General features: G+C 49.0%; 9 protein-coding genes across 10 annotated transcripts; 5 read left to right on the top strand and 4 right to left on the bottom strand.

The window, feature by feature from the left end:
• Nucleotides 1-81: 81 nt before the first annotated feature.
• Nucleotides 82-933, bottom strand: TERG_08373 (uncharacterized protein; the record flags this gene model as incomplete). Its single annotated transcript, XM_003231028.1, has 3 exons — nt 82-509; nt 585-796; nt 878-933. 3 exons carry the CDS (start codon nt 931-933, stop codon nt 82-84), a joined length of 696 nt encoding a protein of 231 aa, XP_003231076.1.
• A 213-nt stretch (nt 934-1,146) lies between these two features.
• TERG_08372 (uncharacterized protein) lies at nt 1,147-1,465 on the top strand (the record flags this gene model as incomplete). Its single annotated transcript, XM_003231027.1, has 2 exons — nt 1,147-1,194; nt 1,250-1,465. The coding sequence occupies 2 exons, from the start codon at nt 1,147-1,149 to the stop codon at nt 1,463-1,465; spliced, it is 264 nt and encodes an 87-aa protein (XP_003231075.1).
• Nucleotides 1,466-2,085: 620 nt separating this feature from the next.
• On the bottom strand, nt 2,086-2,544 carry TERG_08371 (uncharacterized protein; the record flags this gene model as incomplete). Its single annotated transcript, XM_003231026.2, has 1 exon — nt 2,086-2,544. The coding sequence occupies one exon, from the start codon at nt 2,542-2,544 to the stop codon at nt 2,086-2,088; it is 459 nt and encodes a 152-aa protein (XP_003231074.2).
• A 55-nt stretch (nt 2,545-2,599) lies between these two features.
• TERG_08370 (uncharacterized protein) lies at nt 2,600-2,902 on the top strand (the record flags this gene model as incomplete). Its single annotated transcript, XM_047748941.1, has 1 exon — nt 2,600-2,902. One exon carries the CDS (start codon nt 2,600-2,602, stop codon nt 2,900-2,902), a length of 303 nt encoding a protein of 100 aa, XP_047604933.1.
• Nucleotides 2,903-4,668: 1,766 nt separating this feature from the next.
• On the top strand, nt 4,669-6,659 carry TERG_08369 (uncharacterized protein; the record flags this gene model as incomplete). Its single annotated transcript, XM_047748940.1, has 5 exons — nt 4,669-4,760; nt 4,823-4,913; nt 5,029-5,193; nt 5,272-6,392; nt 6,505-6,659. The coding sequence occupies 4 exons, from the start codon at nt 4,669-4,671 to the stop codon at nt 6,382-6,384; spliced, it is 1,461 nt and encodes a 486-aa protein (XP_047604932.1). The 3' UTR covers nt 6,385-6,392; nt 6,505-6,659.
• A 7-nt stretch (nt 6,660-6,666) lies between these two features.
• Nucleotides 6,667-9,622, top strand: TERG_08368 (TTK protein kinase; the record flags this gene model as incomplete). Its single annotated transcript, XM_003231023.2, has 1 exon — nt 6,667-9,622. The coding sequence occupies exon 1, from the start codon at nt 7,154-7,156 to the stop codon at nt 9,620-9,622; it is 2,469 nt and encodes an 822-aa protein (XP_003231071.1). The 5' UTR covers nt 6,667-7,153.
• Nucleotides 9,623-10,169: 547 nt separating this feature from the next.
• On the bottom strand, nt 10,170-10,982 carry TERG_08367 (uncharacterized protein; the record flags this gene model as incomplete). The annotated part of the gene is made up of 1 exon (XM_003231022.1): nt 10,170-10,982. The coding sequence occupies one exon, from the start codon at nt 10,980-10,982 to the stop codon at nt 10,170-10,172; it is 813 nt and encodes a 270-aa protein (XP_003231070.1).
• A 142-nt stretch (nt 10,983-11,124) lies between these two features.
• On the top strand, nt 11,125-12,229 carry TERG_08366 (ribosome biogenesis protein NSA2; the record flags this gene model as incomplete). Of its 2 annotated transcripts, XM_047750563.1 has the most annotated exons (5): nt 11,125-11,127; nt 11,206-11,216; nt 11,275-11,310; nt 11,429-12,151; nt 12,214-12,229. In XM_047750563.1, the coding sequence occupies 5 exons, from the start codon at nt 11,125-11,127 to the stop codon at nt 12,227-12,229; spliced, it is 789 nt and encodes a 262-aa protein (XP_047607525.1). The 2 variants fall into 2 exon arrangements, with proteins under 2 accessions (XP_047607525.1, XP_003231069.2); XM_003231021.2 differs by lacking the exons at nt 11,125-11,127; nt 11,206-11,216; nt 11,275-11,310 and having other exon boundaries at nt 11,376-12,151.
• Nucleotides 12,230-12,981: 752 nt separating this feature from the next.
• Nucleotides 12,982-15,229, bottom strand: TERG_12678 (uncharacterized protein; the record flags this gene model as incomplete). The annotated part of the gene is made up of 2 exons (XM_003231020.2): nt 12,982-14,758; nt 14,874-15,229. The coding sequence occupies 2 exons, from the start codon at nt 15,227-15,229 to the stop codon at nt 12,982-12,984; spliced, it is 2,133 nt and encodes a 710-aa protein (XP_003231068.2).
• Nucleotides 15,230-15,439: the final 210 nt, after the last annotated feature.

Raw genomic sequence — 15,439 nt, 5'->3', positions numbered from 1 at the left:
ATGAGTATGAGACAAATTACAATATATACAAATAGATCAAACCTTCACGTCAAATAGAAGATGCTGCGAGTAACAAAATCTCTAGTTCTCCGCAAACTCGTATCGTCCTTCTCGGTCCTTGACCATGACCTCGAGCCGCCCTTCTTCGATCTCCTTCCCGTCAACTCTAATACCAGCCGTCATGACCTGACCGTTAGTCACCTCCCCTACACCCTTGGGCGTACCGGTCAGGACCAAGTCGCCGGGATCCAAGGTCATCACCCGTGAGATATCAGCAAGCTGGCGCGGTATCTTATAGATCATCAGCCCAGTGTTATCCAGTTGCTTCGACACACCATCAACTTCAAGATGGAGAGTGGCATTATGCGGGTCCGGAATGGCTGATTTCGAGATAAGTGAGCTGATGGGCGAGAAGGTATCGAAGCCCTTTGCGATTGACCACGGCAGGCCGGCGCGTTTGGCTGAATCCTGCACATTTCGAGCCGTCATATCAATTGCAACGACGTAGCCTGAGGAAAATGAAAGCCTGTGTGAGTAACTGGTGCCAGCATACTTGTTTGGTGCATTATATAGTCGTAGCTTGCCTGCGATAGAGTTTAAAGCGCCTTTGACATCCTTTGGGTCATGGTCTCGCAGTCTGGAGCCCATGACCAAGCCTAGCTCAACTTCATAATGGAGTTTGACGCCCTTGGGCCGAAGGACGGGGCCGGCGCCTGGTATGAGGATAGACGAAGGAGGCTTGAGGAAGAAGAATGGCTGTTTCGGCTTGGAGTTGTTCAGTTCGGCGATGTGGTCACTGGAAAGGAATTAGTTGGTTAGCAGTTTGGCCAAAAAAGAAAAAAAAAAAAAAAAAAAAAAGGGAAATAAAGCAACATACGCATAATTCCGGCCTATGCAGACGATCTTCCTGCAGTTTGCCCTGATAGAAGCCATGGCTGGTCTAATTATCTTCTCGTTCACTCCTTGAAGCTGCGGAGAGCCAATTGCCGAGGCCAAGTTTCGATGGGGCTTCCGCCGGACACGCCGGGCAACAAGTTGATCCGCCGGCACTAGGAGGTGCAGGGAGGTTGGCTACTTTAATTGAGAAGCACAACTAAAGAGCAGAACACTCTAAATACAGTATAGTATACCAGAATCAGGCGACAGATGCAAGTTGCCAGCGTCCTTTCAGACCTCGCGTCACTGCGAGCTTGCGTACGTGGTTATCTGTGGCTTTTGTTATCCTGCGCATGCTAACAAGTGCATATAGGATCACGCAGATGCGCTCGCTTTGGTCAACATCCATAAAGCCGAGCAGACTCACGGCCGGTCTCAGAACCAGGACGTGCAGAGAGCGACAGAGCTCATTGAACTGCATAGAAATATGAAGGAGCATCACATCTATCAAAATGGCGGAGTAGATGCTGCGCTTCAACAGGCCCGGATGGACGTGGATGCCGTGTTGGCGAAGCTGGGACGATCCTGATGCACGAAATTTCTTCGTGGGAAGCACTTTTTACTAATGATGTCCGAAAGTTATCAGTGAAGCCGGTTGCTTGAGGATATACCTGTTGCGGCGAGGATTTGATAAGTTGGTTCTATTAATCTAGTCATACATTCAGCTGTCGAAGGTGATATGGCTGATATGGGCGTATCGGGCATTAACGCTATTTTGTATAGAAATAAACGCAGTGAACTCCAATACGGGGTTTTGTTATCTATAACTATGGCATGAAGACCTGACATTACCTGGGTTCATCGGCTCATGGCAATGTCTCAATAGACAGGAGCCATTTCTTGGGACGTTGTCCGGCGCTGTTGTTTTGTTTCTAAGCATCCTATAAGAGAAATACACCCCGGCAGCTGTTGCGATGAAGTCGAGTATACCAACAACGATGCCTGCAATATCTCCGCCTCGTAGTTTATCTTCGTATTTTTCAGGTGGGTTTGTGTTATTGGGTGAGTTGGATCCCGACGTTGGCTCAGCAGAGGGAGTAATGAACAGAGAGCTCCGTTTACTGGTGCCCGTGGATACCGGTGTCTCCCATGAAGAGGAGCGAGCTGGCACGGTGCTTGTCTGTGTTGGGGTTTCTAATAGTATAAAAATCAGTTATTCGGGGCTTGGAATGGATCAGGTGAAGAATATGCAGATTCAGGTATAGAGACACAATACCTTCGGTCGTTGTCTGTCTGAACGAGCGAGGATAGAGTTGCGCTGCCGCTTTTGTATCCGGCACTGGCACAGTAACCCGTGTAGATATTGATAGCCTGGGTTAGGTCTATGGTATTGCTCTCGCACTGTTTGTTCACACAAGATGACAAGAAAGATGTAGCTGATGCCTGCAAGTCCAGGCGACAGAAACAGTCATCCATAGGAGGAGAAGGACAGCCTAGAACGGAGTCAATCCGGTTGCTACCGAATGAGCCCTCGAAACATAAGTTCTGAGCACACTCTCGCTGACTGCCATATCCCTCCGTCTGATCGATAGACACGCGACCGTTCGCTAGGACCAATATACCAAAGAACTGGGGAGCCAGGAGATGGTATAGACCCTGTTTGAGCATTCTGGACTGAGATAGAAGAGAAGAATCGCCGGCTGGGGAAATCTAGTCTGACAAAATGAAAAAAAGAACTGCAGATAAGCACAGATATATGACGACGAAGAGAACGGAGACATGGATTGAATATGGCTCTATTGCTGAGTGCGCTCTCTGTCAGTCTATACAGAATCTATATTCTTGGTATCTCCAGCTGCCACTACACATGCATCTCGTATATACCCAGGGGTTTGGCAAGCCGCAACCGCGGATAAAACTTCGGTATGCATTCCGCGGAGGACAGCCAGAGTCCATATATCGATGCGTGTTTTGGTGGCTTCGACCTTGTACAACAAAGGGGCCGTCACCTGGGATATGTAAGTGAAATTTAACATATCCTACCGAGCTCTGGTGATCTATGCCGTTGATTTTGACAGGCTCTGCTTCCTTGACGGTAAGACCTAAATCTTTGACAAGTGTCTCGTCGATTAAGGTGATACTACTGCCGGTATCGAGATAGACGGTAAGAGTTATTATTAGGTCCCTAATATAGGCCAAGGCTGTTGCGTATTGCTAGGGGCGGAATGACTATCCTTATTATAGTTTGTTGGCTTCCATGCAAGTAGACGTGATGACAGGAATGGCGTCTTTAACTATAAGGCCTCCGCAAGAAGAGTTTTCGCGTCCTTTGAGACGGGTGAGCAGTTGGCGGCCTTAAAATAGGTATATAACTTATTGGCGCTGGTGAAGCCTTGTTTGCATGACCGGCAAGTTGTAATAGCCTTGTCAGGACATAAATGTAACAAGTAGTCGTCATTTGTTGGAAAAACGCTTGACAGTCGACGCAATTGACGTTGGTAGCGACAGTCGCATAGGGGGTCCTGTTTCTGCCGATACGCCGACAACGGCGATCCAGCGGACGTTCAATTTCAAACTCGCTAACGCCATCGTCATTATATACACTTGGAGGTCTCTTGGGCTAGCGAATAAAAGGATCTTTAGTAGGGTCCGTAGCCGGCTCTAGATACGCAATAGAGATGACTGGATATATCTTCTAGGTGGGTGGTAGTTCAAGACGGTAGGCTAGATTGCTAATACAGTCCGCAACGCGAAATGGTCCTACGCGCTGCTAGGATAGTCTCCTACTGAGTAACTCAGTTGAGAAAATCTTGTATCCCTTACGTAGGTTGAGATATACCAGGTCACCAGGCGAGAAGGACAGGCTTGTGTTTTCTGTTGTAAATAGTCTTCATATACACGGCTGCCTATTTGAGAGCATCGGCTGCATCAATTCTGCATGTGAAGTCCTGTTTGCCGGGTAATATCTTCTGCAGTAATGACAAGGTGTCCGTATCTGGAAACCGAACATGAGAGCGTGTGGTGAATGTCCTGTTGCGGCGTGAGTCGACGAATTTACCGTTGCTTGTATATGAGGAAGACAAGCCCTGAGAGGTATCATTCATCATGCAGTACATTCGGCGTACGGTGTTCTGCGTCGAAGCACACCCATGTCCGTTAGGAAGTTGGGCGCCTTCGGCCTATATCCATCGGTCTCGTAGCAGGGGTTTCCCAGACGAAGAGTGACCTGACTAGGCCTGACTAGGAATTTTGCTGTCCAAGACATGCAATGGGCACGGCAAACAGCAATATCACGGCCTGTAGAGGCTCAAGCACCAGACAAGGTGTCCTCGGCGTGCTCAAAAAGGCATCGCCTGGTCGATGGGTATTTTAGCAGGCATACGGAGTAGACATGGAACATTGGCTATTTGATAAGAAGGGAATTGCCATGGATATAGTAGATAGTAGTTCCTCGGAGATACGAGCAAAGAAGGTCTTCGCCTGAAGATTCAGCCAGAAACAAGGCAGATCCTTCGATCTGTCGATGTTTTGCAATTTGATAGTCCGGAGAACGAAGGACATCCATGGCTGCGGGTGGTCCAGATCTGGGTGGAGATCGAAATCTCGGCCGTTTGTTTCTCCGCCTCTCACCCATAGGCGGATGCTCAGAAGGCTCGATTGGCAGTTCTTCGAAGAGCGCAAAAAGGCAGCAAAAGATATCCACGAAGATAAACAGCGACAGAAACGAAAAGGAGTTGCAGCGACGGCGGCAGCGGTGGCTACTGAGGATCTGCTACTGCAAGAGCCGCGACCATGGACGCCAAACTGCTGAAGACGACCAAATTCCCGCCGGAGTTTGCGAAAAAGGTGGACATGACCAAAGTCAACATCGAGGTCATGAAGAAGTGAGTGAGCCAGCGTCTATTATCCTTGTGTCTGGGACGGTGTGCTAAGGTCTCTTGTCTAGATGGATTGCAGAGCGGATATCTGATATATTGGGGAACGAGGACGACGTCGTTATCGAGCTCTGCTTCAACCTCCTCGAGGGCTCGCGCTTTGTACGTGGACAGACAGTTTGGCTGCTCGTTACCAGCCAGCCCCCCCCCCCCCCCCCCCCCCTCCTCCTCGCCGGGTCGAGATTGATGGGCTAACTGTGTGTGTGTGCCATTGTAGCCGAACATAAAGCATCTACAGATTAATCTCACTGGCTTTCTGGAGAAAGATACGGCGAAGTTCTGCAAGGATCTATGGAACCTCTGCCTCAGTGCGCAGGACAGCCCTCAAGGTGTCCCCAAAGAGCTGCTGGAGGCGAAGAAGCTTGAGTTGATGCAGGAGCAGGTTAGTTTTCGTCATAGTTCTTAAGATATTTGTTAACTACGTGTCGAGGAATCTATGTGAGCTGACTGACAGACGCAGGCTGCCGCGGAAGAAGCACGCCGCCGGGAAGAAGACGAGCAGGCCAGAGAACGAGACCTGGAGAGAATTCGGCGGCGAGAAAGAGAGGATCGTGGCCGTGGCAGAAGAGGCCGCGGTGGCCCTGCTCGCGGAGCTGATCGGTATGACAGCCGAGATTCTCCCTCGCCTCATCGAAGGAGACGAAGCCCACCGGTTTACCGAGATACACCTCCTCGCCGGGGAGCGGATATCTACGTTCCCAGCGGTGGTAGAAGCTATAGACGAGACGATCATAGAGGTCGCCGCCCGTCGAGACAGAGCTCTCCATCGCCATCTCGGTCACCATCACGCTCTGTCTCGCCAGTTCGGGACCGTCGACGGGACAGGAGGTCTCCAGAAAGAAGGAGGCGGCGTTCGACCAGCAGCTCTCGCTCACCTTACAGAGGAGGCGGCCGTGACCGTGACCGTGGCTGGAAACGAGCCCGCAGCCCAACCCATGATGACGACTCCAGGTCCCCAAGCCGCTCGCCGTCCAGAAGAAGACGGAGAAGGTCTAGAAGCGGAAGCTCTATCTCTCCGCCCCCTGCTAGTAACCGGGCCTCGAGATCCCGTCGTGCATCTTCATCACGATCTCCGTCGAGGTCAAGTAGCGAGGGCGATCGGGGAAGTCGGCGCCCTCGGAGGAGATCCCCTTTGTACCAACAAGGGTCTAGACGTGATGTACCTAGAGCTGATATTGCTAAAGATCGCAGAAGTCACGACCACCGCCGGCTTAGCCGCAGCCGTAGCCGCAGCCGCAGCCGTCATCGAACCCGAAGCCGGAGTCGAAGCCGCGGAAGATACCGCCGAAGACAGCGGTCGACCAGCAGCAGGTCATCGACGAGCAGCTCACGTAGCCGCAGCCGCAGCCGCAGTGGCCGACGGAGGTATCAATCTATTGAAAGATATGCCCCAGCTGGACGCAGGTCGCGCAAGAACAGTTCTGCCCCTTCACCACCTGCTCAAAAGCGACAGAGAATAGCTGATTCAGATGGAGAAACTGCCAGAAGTTCCCCTCAACCCGCTCAAGATAAAGCTGCTAAAGATAATGACACACCGGATAGGCCTCCAGCTACTGACGAGGTGGGTCAATAAATATGTTGGTATTATTTATCCCCCTTTTTCTTTACTGAAAGTTATCAACGGTTTCCCCTGTGTTTTATATGCATGAACATACTATCTTCCTATTCGGACTACTGACTGGATATTTGACAGCGTCCGTCACAGCGTCCTGCATCGCGGCTTACCTCGACTGAGCTTCGAGAACGGCTCCTCAAGGAGAAGGTCATCGCCATGCGCCGGATGAGTGCAGAGAAGGCGGCCACCAAAGCCTCCTAACCACTCGGTGAGCACAACGATGGCGGTGCTTGTTCAGTCGTACTCCTGCTCGTCTGTCCAAGAGTTCCTCTTGCTTCTCACCCTCCAGGCGCCATGTCTTTTCCTCTGTCTTTATTCGCCCGTTTGCTTCTGTCTTTATTCGGAAGACCTCCTAGGGAATGGATGCATTGTATAGCCATTTCTAAGGCACCCGCAATACAAAAACTTCAAAATTCAAATAACTACCTAGTGTACTACTATCGCCCTGCGACCTGTAGCCCTCCCCAAGCTAGTAAACTGTGAATCTATATCATACGTTCTGCTATATCGCACTGTATCCTCTTTGATAGCAACTTTGGCGCGGTTGCTATGGAAACGCTTCGTTTACCGCCAATCACGTGAGCGCCTTCAACATCAACTTCCAGGAAAACCTCGAAAAAGGCTCCACGACGAACAACGTCGACGGCTCTACGCAAAGACAGAGGAGACAGGAAACCGCAAGGAATTATCGATCGATGCATTGAACATCCCGTATACACTGACTGCCATGGCTTCTCCGACCCCGTTGCCGACGGGTCACCGCAGATTTGTTCCCGGTTCACGCGTCGCATCCCACCCAAGCTACGAGACAGGATCGCAATGGAACTACAATTCAGAGCACCCAAGCATACTTCAATCGAGGACAGACACGAAATCTCGCACGGCGCATGCAGATACCATCGCGCTTGGCGATAGTTCAGATGACGAGGCTCCAGAACCCATTGCCTTTAGCAAGTCTGTTCTCGCTATCCTGACGGACTCCCTACCCCAGGAAAAGAGGAATGGAGCCTCAATACTACAAAAGGATCCATCCATCAAGAAATGGGACGGGGATTCACCTCGCGGTAGCGAATCCTCATCATCTTCGCGAAAAGGCGAAAGTCGAGGAGGCGCCTCTAGTGCTACGAGTACTAGCAGAAATGATGGAAGCGACCTTATTACCCCAGCTCCCCGACAGCGCGTGGTCCGCGTATCACGGTCTCGGTCAAGCAATCAGACTCCATCCCCAAGAGCCTCGCCTGATCGTGAATACAAGGTCAAACATGATGACAGTCAACACGAATCGCACTCTCCTCTAAGGCATAGAACTCATGCATCCAAGGATCATGCTGGTGTTACTGGCGAGAGGGCAGGGCCACGAAGCATGTTCAGACCAAGAAAAAGCGATGAGGTTGTAGGAATGCAAAGCTCAATCCGGGTAAAGCGCGTGGGGAAGCTGACCGGTGAATTTTTGAATGGCCCTGCCCGCAGAGGAATGCTACCTCGACGCAGTGAAGAGCGACAGTGCTTCGAAAACGAGGAACAAGCGGGAGATTCAGATGCAGAAAGGGGCGAGAGACTGCAAGGACACAGCCCTTCATTAGCAGCCCTGGAAAACTCCGTAGGCAGAAAACACTCGCCTGCCGGACTGGATCAGCGACAACCGTCTCCAGTGGAAATCCATACACCACCTCATCAACCTCCTTACCATGATGAGTCGTATAACAGGGAAAGCAAGCCAAAAGCTCCGCGTGTCTCGAGTCCCGTATACCCAACCCCAGGTCTTGGTGTGATGTCAAGGTCAAATCCAAAGGAGTCAGTGCCTCCCGCTGACATTCAATCATATCATATTCCTCCACTATCCCAATTTCCTGCAAATCGCGAACAAGAAAATGAACCTCCACCAACTTTCAAGAAATCCAAAGCCCAACATTTCGATATGCTTGATAGAGTCGACAAGCCAGCCATTAAACAAGATCCATACCGACATTCACATAAGTCCACACCACAGGATCCCGATAGAAAGCCACTAGGAAGAATGAGCACCAATGTTCCGACTCCTCATAGAGCCCCACCTCCTCCCCCAAAGATGACTGTGCTTGAAACAGCTACAGCAGCAGCAGGGGCAGCGTCCTCGTCGAGCTCTCGACGCAAGAAAGCAATAGTGACCGTCAATCACAAGGCGTATACTCGGCTAGACTGTATTGGTCGGGGTGGAAGCTCGCGAGTGTATAGAGTTATGGCAGAAAATTGCAAAATTTTTGCTCTAAAGAGGGTAAATCTAGAACATGTCGACCCAACGAACCTTGCAGGATACAAGGGAGAGATTGATTTGCTCAAAAAGCTGGAGAAGGTCGAACGAGTAGTACGGCTACTTGATTACGAGATAAACGAAGAAAAAGAGACACTTAGCGTCCTCATGGAAATGGGAGAATCCGACCTTCACACTGTGATAAGACTGAAAGTAAATGCGGAGGACTCAGTCTTTGACCCTGCATTTGCACGCTTTTATTGGAAGGAAATGCTAGAATGCGTGCAGGCAGTACACGAATATGACATAGTCCACGCCGATTTGAAACCAGCAAACTTTCTCTTGGTTAAAGGGAAGCTAAAATTAATTGATTTTGGCATTGCCGATACCATCGAGGATCACACCGTTAACGTCCACCGAGAACATCAAGTTGGTACCCCGAATTATATGGCCCCCGAGGCTATCGTCGACTACAACGCTACCATTGGTCTTCCATCCTCTGCCGGTAAGATGATGAAAATCGGAAAGCCCAGTGATGTATGGAGCCTGAGCTGTATCTTATACCAAATGGCATACGGCCGCGCCCCCTTTGGTCATCTAGCAAAACAAATGGAACGCGTCCTATGTATTGCCAACCCGAAAGTCGCGATTGAATACCCATCTACTGGAGTTGGTGGTGCAGTCATCCCACCCAGTCTCATCCGTACTCTCAAGAAGTGCCTTCAAAGAGATCCTACCCTCCGCCCAAGCACAACGCAGCTTTTGGACAGGTCAGATCCTTTTATATATCCACCCGCTTACCCCGAGGGCGCCGTGCCCGTGACTCAGGAAGCTCTTGGAATGGCAATGACGAAAATAGTCAGCCATTGCCGCTTACATGGCATCCCAAAGGACGAAGAAGTAATTGGATGGTCTGCTGGGCTCTTCCAGAAGCTGCAGGCCTCAGCTGAACAAGGATACAATTAATGAGTTTGCCGTGTTTATTCCACTGGCTTGTTTTAATAAAAGATTGGGACTTGATGCTGGAGTTCAATTGGTCTGCTACGTGATGTATTCATTTCCAGGAGTAGTTGGTGGCTTTGGATTTACTGCTGCGTTGGAGCCTTGTTTGACTTGACTGTTTTATAGTTCTATATCCTCTGTTTTTGTTTATTATTGGGGATCACTTATACCACCACGCCGCTACGGACTTTTCATTTAACTTACAATAATGGTATTGTATACATACTTTCCTTCTTTCTCTCTTGCCTTTCTACGTCGATGTTTTTAATTCGTCATGGATTTTATTAAGATAATAGTTTATTCGTCACGGGAGTGTAAAGGACGAAAAACCTTCCAACATAGGATATTGTACAGTATGCTTAATGAAATACACAAGGCAGAAAATCAGTATTCTTCCCCTCGTTTCCAACACCTGACTAATGCCTAGCAAAATGGCAAGCTGCATCTCGGCATATAATATCCCCCTTGTCTAATGGACATACAGACGCTCAAAAGCCGGACCGGCACTTCACTAGCCCACTATCTTCGCTCCCTCTGCGAGAAGCTCGTCAAGCTGCTTGACTTTGACATCCACTACTTTCAATATGGTGTACTTGTGTTTGCTCTTAACTCGCTGCACATGTCTCTGTCGTCTCTTCGTCTTCTCCTTGATCCGCAGTGGCTCAGCCTCAACTCCCATTACGCGCACTCGGCATTCGAAAAGTCTTTCGTCTAGATAAGGAGCACCCTTCAAAGTGAAGTCTCGTGAGCCAATATTTGACGCTCTATTTAATCGTAGCACATCTCCGGCCTGGACATTTGGCATGCGAAACGGTAGTCGAAGGGTATCACCAGCCGTAAGTAGATATGGTCGTGCATGTAGATGAGCGGTTATATAGTGTGAAGGCTGAGTTGCAAGGTCGGGAAGAAGGGCTGTAATTGCGGGTGTGAGCTCCAGAGGGCTTGTGAAAGTAGGTGGTACTGCTGGTTTCGCAGAGGGAATCGAGATTGAAGCCACCTCTGGAATAGAGCCCGCGGGAAGATGAGAAAATCGCTCAGTGTTTTGTATCTGCCCTTGCGGAGGTATTTCGGGCTGTGTAGCTTTGAATTGGGAGCCAGCCGTAGCTTGGTGAAGGCATCGATTGTTGCTAAGAAAGAGTGATGCACTTGGAGGAATAGATGGAATTGTCCGTATTTCACGAGCGCCTTGCAGAACAGCCCTTGAGAACATCTTGTCGGCGCTTGACTGGAGACGTAGATGTTCAATTGAATTCGCAATCGACCGTCTCTGCCTTTCCTGCTTCTTCGTTGTCCGCTCGTTCTCGAAGAGAGAAATTTCGGGCATAGATGTGTCATGTGATCTCAAATTTGCTGTCACGTGAGACGCTTATCGATCGATGCAGAAGAAAAAAATATATTGATTTGACGAAATTCAAGCAAGCCGCTGAGAGGGTTAAGCAGACGCAGGACGGCACCAAGACTTCAAGATGGTAAGTTGAAGACATCTCTGCTCCCTGATGCGTTTAATATATGCTAGATAAAAAATACTAATATTTTTTATTTGATAGCCTCAAAACGAGTTCGTGATCCAGGTTCCCTCCCTCCACGGTATATATAACTAATGTCACTGCGTGCAGGTATATCGAAAGATGGCAGAAGCAACATGGTCGCCGGTATGTGATAACATTTCTTCAATATGGGGCATGCGCTATACCAGTAGATTGATCCAAGGGCTCAAATGGGGCGCCTGCATGGGATAGCTCTTGTGCCTTTGGCTAACATGGAATACAGCCTCGACCACGAGGAGCGGACCCGAAAACGTATTGCCCGTGAATCGCACAAGCAATCACAGGACTCTCAAAATCTCAAAGGCCTGCGAGCCAAGCTCTTTCATAAGAAGCGTCATGCAGAAAAGATACAGATGCGAAAGCGCATCAAAGCTCAAGAGGAACGGAATGTCAAGTCATCAGGCGAACCAAGCGAGCCGTCATCCACACCACTACCAAATTATCTTCTCGATCGCTCTCAACCTACTACTGCGAAGGCTTTATCCAGTGCCATTAAAGACAAACGTGCTGAGAAGGCGGCGAAGTTCTCCGTTCCATTGCCCAAAGTTAAGGGTATAAGTGAAGAGGAGATGTTCAAAGTTGTCAAGACGGGAAAAAAAATCCAGAAAAAAGGGTGGAAGAGAATGGTCACCAAGCCTACCTTCGTTGGAGCTGACTTCACCCGTCGACCGGTCAAATACGAACGATTCATTCGCCCTATGGGTCTCCGATACAAAAAAGCCAACGTTACTCATCCAGAACTTGCAGTCACTGTACAACTGCCCATTATTAGTGTGAAAAAGAACCCTCAAAGCCCGATGTATACTCAGCTGGGCGTCTTGACTAAAGGAACGATCATCGAAGTCAATGTGTCCGAGCTAGGGCTTGTCACCACTGGAGGAAAGGTGGTATGGGGTAAATGGGCACAAATTACAAATAACTGCGAGAATGATGGATGTGTTAATGCGTAAGTCTATCCCGGCAAGTACCTTCAAAAATTGTTTGTATATTAACTAACACACCATACAGTGTCCTACTTGTTTGATATACCCTTCTGTCTTCTGTCACTTTTTTTTACCCGCTTGATGTCGATTCTTTTCCCCGCGTCATCTCCATCCGGCAGTTGGAGCCGTGTGGCATTCCTGTTTCTGTTTGTATTCCCTGTTGGTTATATAACGGCACATCCTCTCCGCGTATTCACGTCTTCGACCCCGCTGCCCGCAAACCAGTTGGAAATAAAATCCTGAAACTGCCTGAGACACAGGATGGGAGAGGGGGTTGGTGTTTTTTAATCCTGGCATTATGGAAAGAAAACCTGGATTTGATACAAATAGAGAGAGTATGCAAGTCAGTGCATAAACTTGAAATTGCGAGCAGTGTGGTAGCAAGGATGCAAACTCGGAACCACTACATGTCTGTATGTATGCTCAGTTTTATGGAGGTCTGAACGATTACACGGACATTTCAAGTGAGCCGGTCAAAAGAGAGTCGTGACTTCGTTGTCCGTTACTTACATAGTGAGTAGAGTATAGAGTATATATCACAAAACACCTCCGCAATTTAATGAGAGACACGATATGCATACCCGCCAAAGAATAACACCCTCTCCTCACCATTTCTCAAAATTTCTCCCAACGCATCTGTTGTATTCAGAACCTGCCAATTCTACACTGAGATGGCCATATTATCGTATTAAGTATAACTGAAGACCTTAATGCACACCCAAGCAATGCAGACCTATCCTCAGCAGTATGTCTCTTATGCAGCAAAACCAGGCATCAAGGAACAATTCCCTCATTAGCGTCTACGGCTGGTGCTCGCGCTCGATGCCGATGCAGCTGGAGACATCAAACCTGATTTTGTATTCGGGAGGCTAGATCGAGGGTGCATCCTGGTGCATCCTGCGAGATTCTCATATTTATCCGAGCCATTATATGCATCTCCCTGCTGTGATGTATGGCTGGATGCCATAGACTGCTCGCGGAGACGGCTACCAGAATGGCAATCCGGACGATAGAGAAACGAGTGGTTCATGAGCTCTTGAAATGCCGGCTTTTGAGGCTGATTGCGCACAAGTTTTGTTACCTCTCCCAGGGTATCTATTGCAAAGTCCAAAAAGTCTGCATCTTTCCTGCTCACACTCAGGGTCCATCGGTATTCTCGTAGCCGGGCCCTATAGAACTCTTCCTCCTCCTGAGTCGGTGCTGTAGTTTGCAGTAATATTCCAAATGCTCCGATTAGGGCGAAATTGCTCATCGCGGCAGCAGGCCAGGATGCTCGCAGGTGAATGGGTCTTAGTCGGTTTACAAAGTCCAGGGCAGATATGAGGCGAGTCTTTGCTGCAGACCGACATATGTGGGTAAGATACTGATCGGCTGTCTCTGGCGACAGAGACCGGACAATGCACCTGTGAAGCATGATTTCTGTTGCAAAGTATGCCAGATGGATGCCACCGCTCGGGCCAGCCTCCACGCCGCAGTCAGCATCTACTTTCAATTCAGCAGGCAATTGGATAAACCAGTCCTTTAGCTGAATCTGAAGGGGTTTTGCTTTTGATAGAATAATATGGGTGCGGTTCTCATGAGATGCAGATAACTGTTGGGTAGCTTCTAGGGTATAGAATGATTCGATGATATCAGATAAGATGCGAGTCAACTTGACGAACTGACGGAAGAATAGATACCCAAACTTATGGCTAGAAAGGGATAAGAGGGTGGGAATAGAAACAGGAGAAGCAGTGGAAGCTGCCAAACGAGTGGTATTTTCAAAATCATCTATGGTCAAGTCCTTTACTGCCCAGTTGGACGCGAATATATGTGACGGCCGGCTATGCACTAATGCACACCATTTATCTTGCATATATATAGCCCATGCCAGTCTCTTCCTCAACCCCTTTTCCCAGCATTGTATCTGCCATCTAGAGCAGTCTTGGTGCAGGCCCAAATCGAACCCTGCTGTCACCAACTGGGCCATCAACCTGGGCGTAAAGAGCGAGGATTTTTGCGAGAGAAGCAGGCCAGCTTGGACCGTGGCCAGGCTAGGCCCTGAAAGGGACTCGTTTAGATTCCTACAAACCAAAGCCTCAAGTCCTACGGCATCTGGGGGCCGCAATGTTTGTACCCCGGACTCGGGTTCTAGCCACTTCAAGGCCACCAGGTACATCGCTCCCAAAAGGAGAGCCGAAATGCCATTCCTTTCTTTGTACGAGCTTCGGAAACTGTCCTCCATTATGATTGGAAAAGTTGGATGGAGATGTCGAAAGTATTTCTCCAATAAAGCTGGTCCAAAGGGGGTGACCAGATTTTCCACAGCTTCCAGCGATAGGGCAGAAACATCTTGTCTGTGGGAACCGCCTTCGCCTGAGAATAGCTGAATCCGAGATGATCCTATCTGGCTATTGATGGCCCAACCCTGTGGGAGAAAGTTCAGGAATAATGGTCGTATCTCGGGAGACATGGTATTACCGAGGTTTGATAATGGTATCTCGCTTGAGCCATTGGCATTCACTGATAGTCGCCGCTGGTACTCTGTCATGATTTCAGACACTGGGGATGGCAAACAGTCCCTTGCTTGCCTATAATTTTGCATAGACAATAGATATTTATGTTAGCAATCAGTTTTAATTGGATTCCTCCCTCTCTCTGCCGGGGTGGGGGATATGGAAGTTTTAGGCATGGATGGAGAGCTACCTCTTTACACAGTTAGCAGCCCCTAGACTCGGGTTGTCATGTTTCCGCTTTCCTGCATGATTACTTATGTAGAATGTGCATTCCTGGTGGTTGGAGTCACACGCGCAACATATACTAGCATCTCGTCTCATGGTGCAAAGAGAATTTTTCTGGAAACAGGCATCGCACGCACTCGTTTCAACACCGTTAGATAGAAATGGGGATGTCCCAATTTCTAAGACAGGGAACTTATGCCGTGGCAGTGTTAGGGATGGGTGTTGTTGTTTTTGTCGATTTGGTATTTCCTCCTGGCTTGTTGAACGACTGGACTGAGGCCGAATAGACTGTGAGGAGCTGATAATGGCTGCCGTGGCCATATCAGGTAGAAGATAAACCGGTAGTACCGGCTATCTCGATTCCTTCCACTCACGTCTTTATCCTCAGCGATGACCCGTACTCTTGCTTGTTCTAACTTTTCTAATGGTTCATTTACGACGGGTATAGATTCTCCCTTTACTGAGAGTATGATTTCCTGAGAAATAGTAACGAGATAAGGAAAGACGGAGCTGGAATCAACGCTTTGTCTG

Source organism: Trichophyton rubrum, assembly GCF_000151425.1.
Source record: "Trichophyton rubrum CBS 118892 genomic scaffold supercont2.14, whole genome shotgun sequence".
NCBI lineage: Eukaryota > Fungi > Ascomycota > Eurotiomycetes > Onygenales > Arthrodermataceae > Trichophyton > Trichophyton rubrum.
Note: the sequence above shows the minus strand (reverse complement) of the source record. Positions and strands in the feature narration are given on the sequence as shown.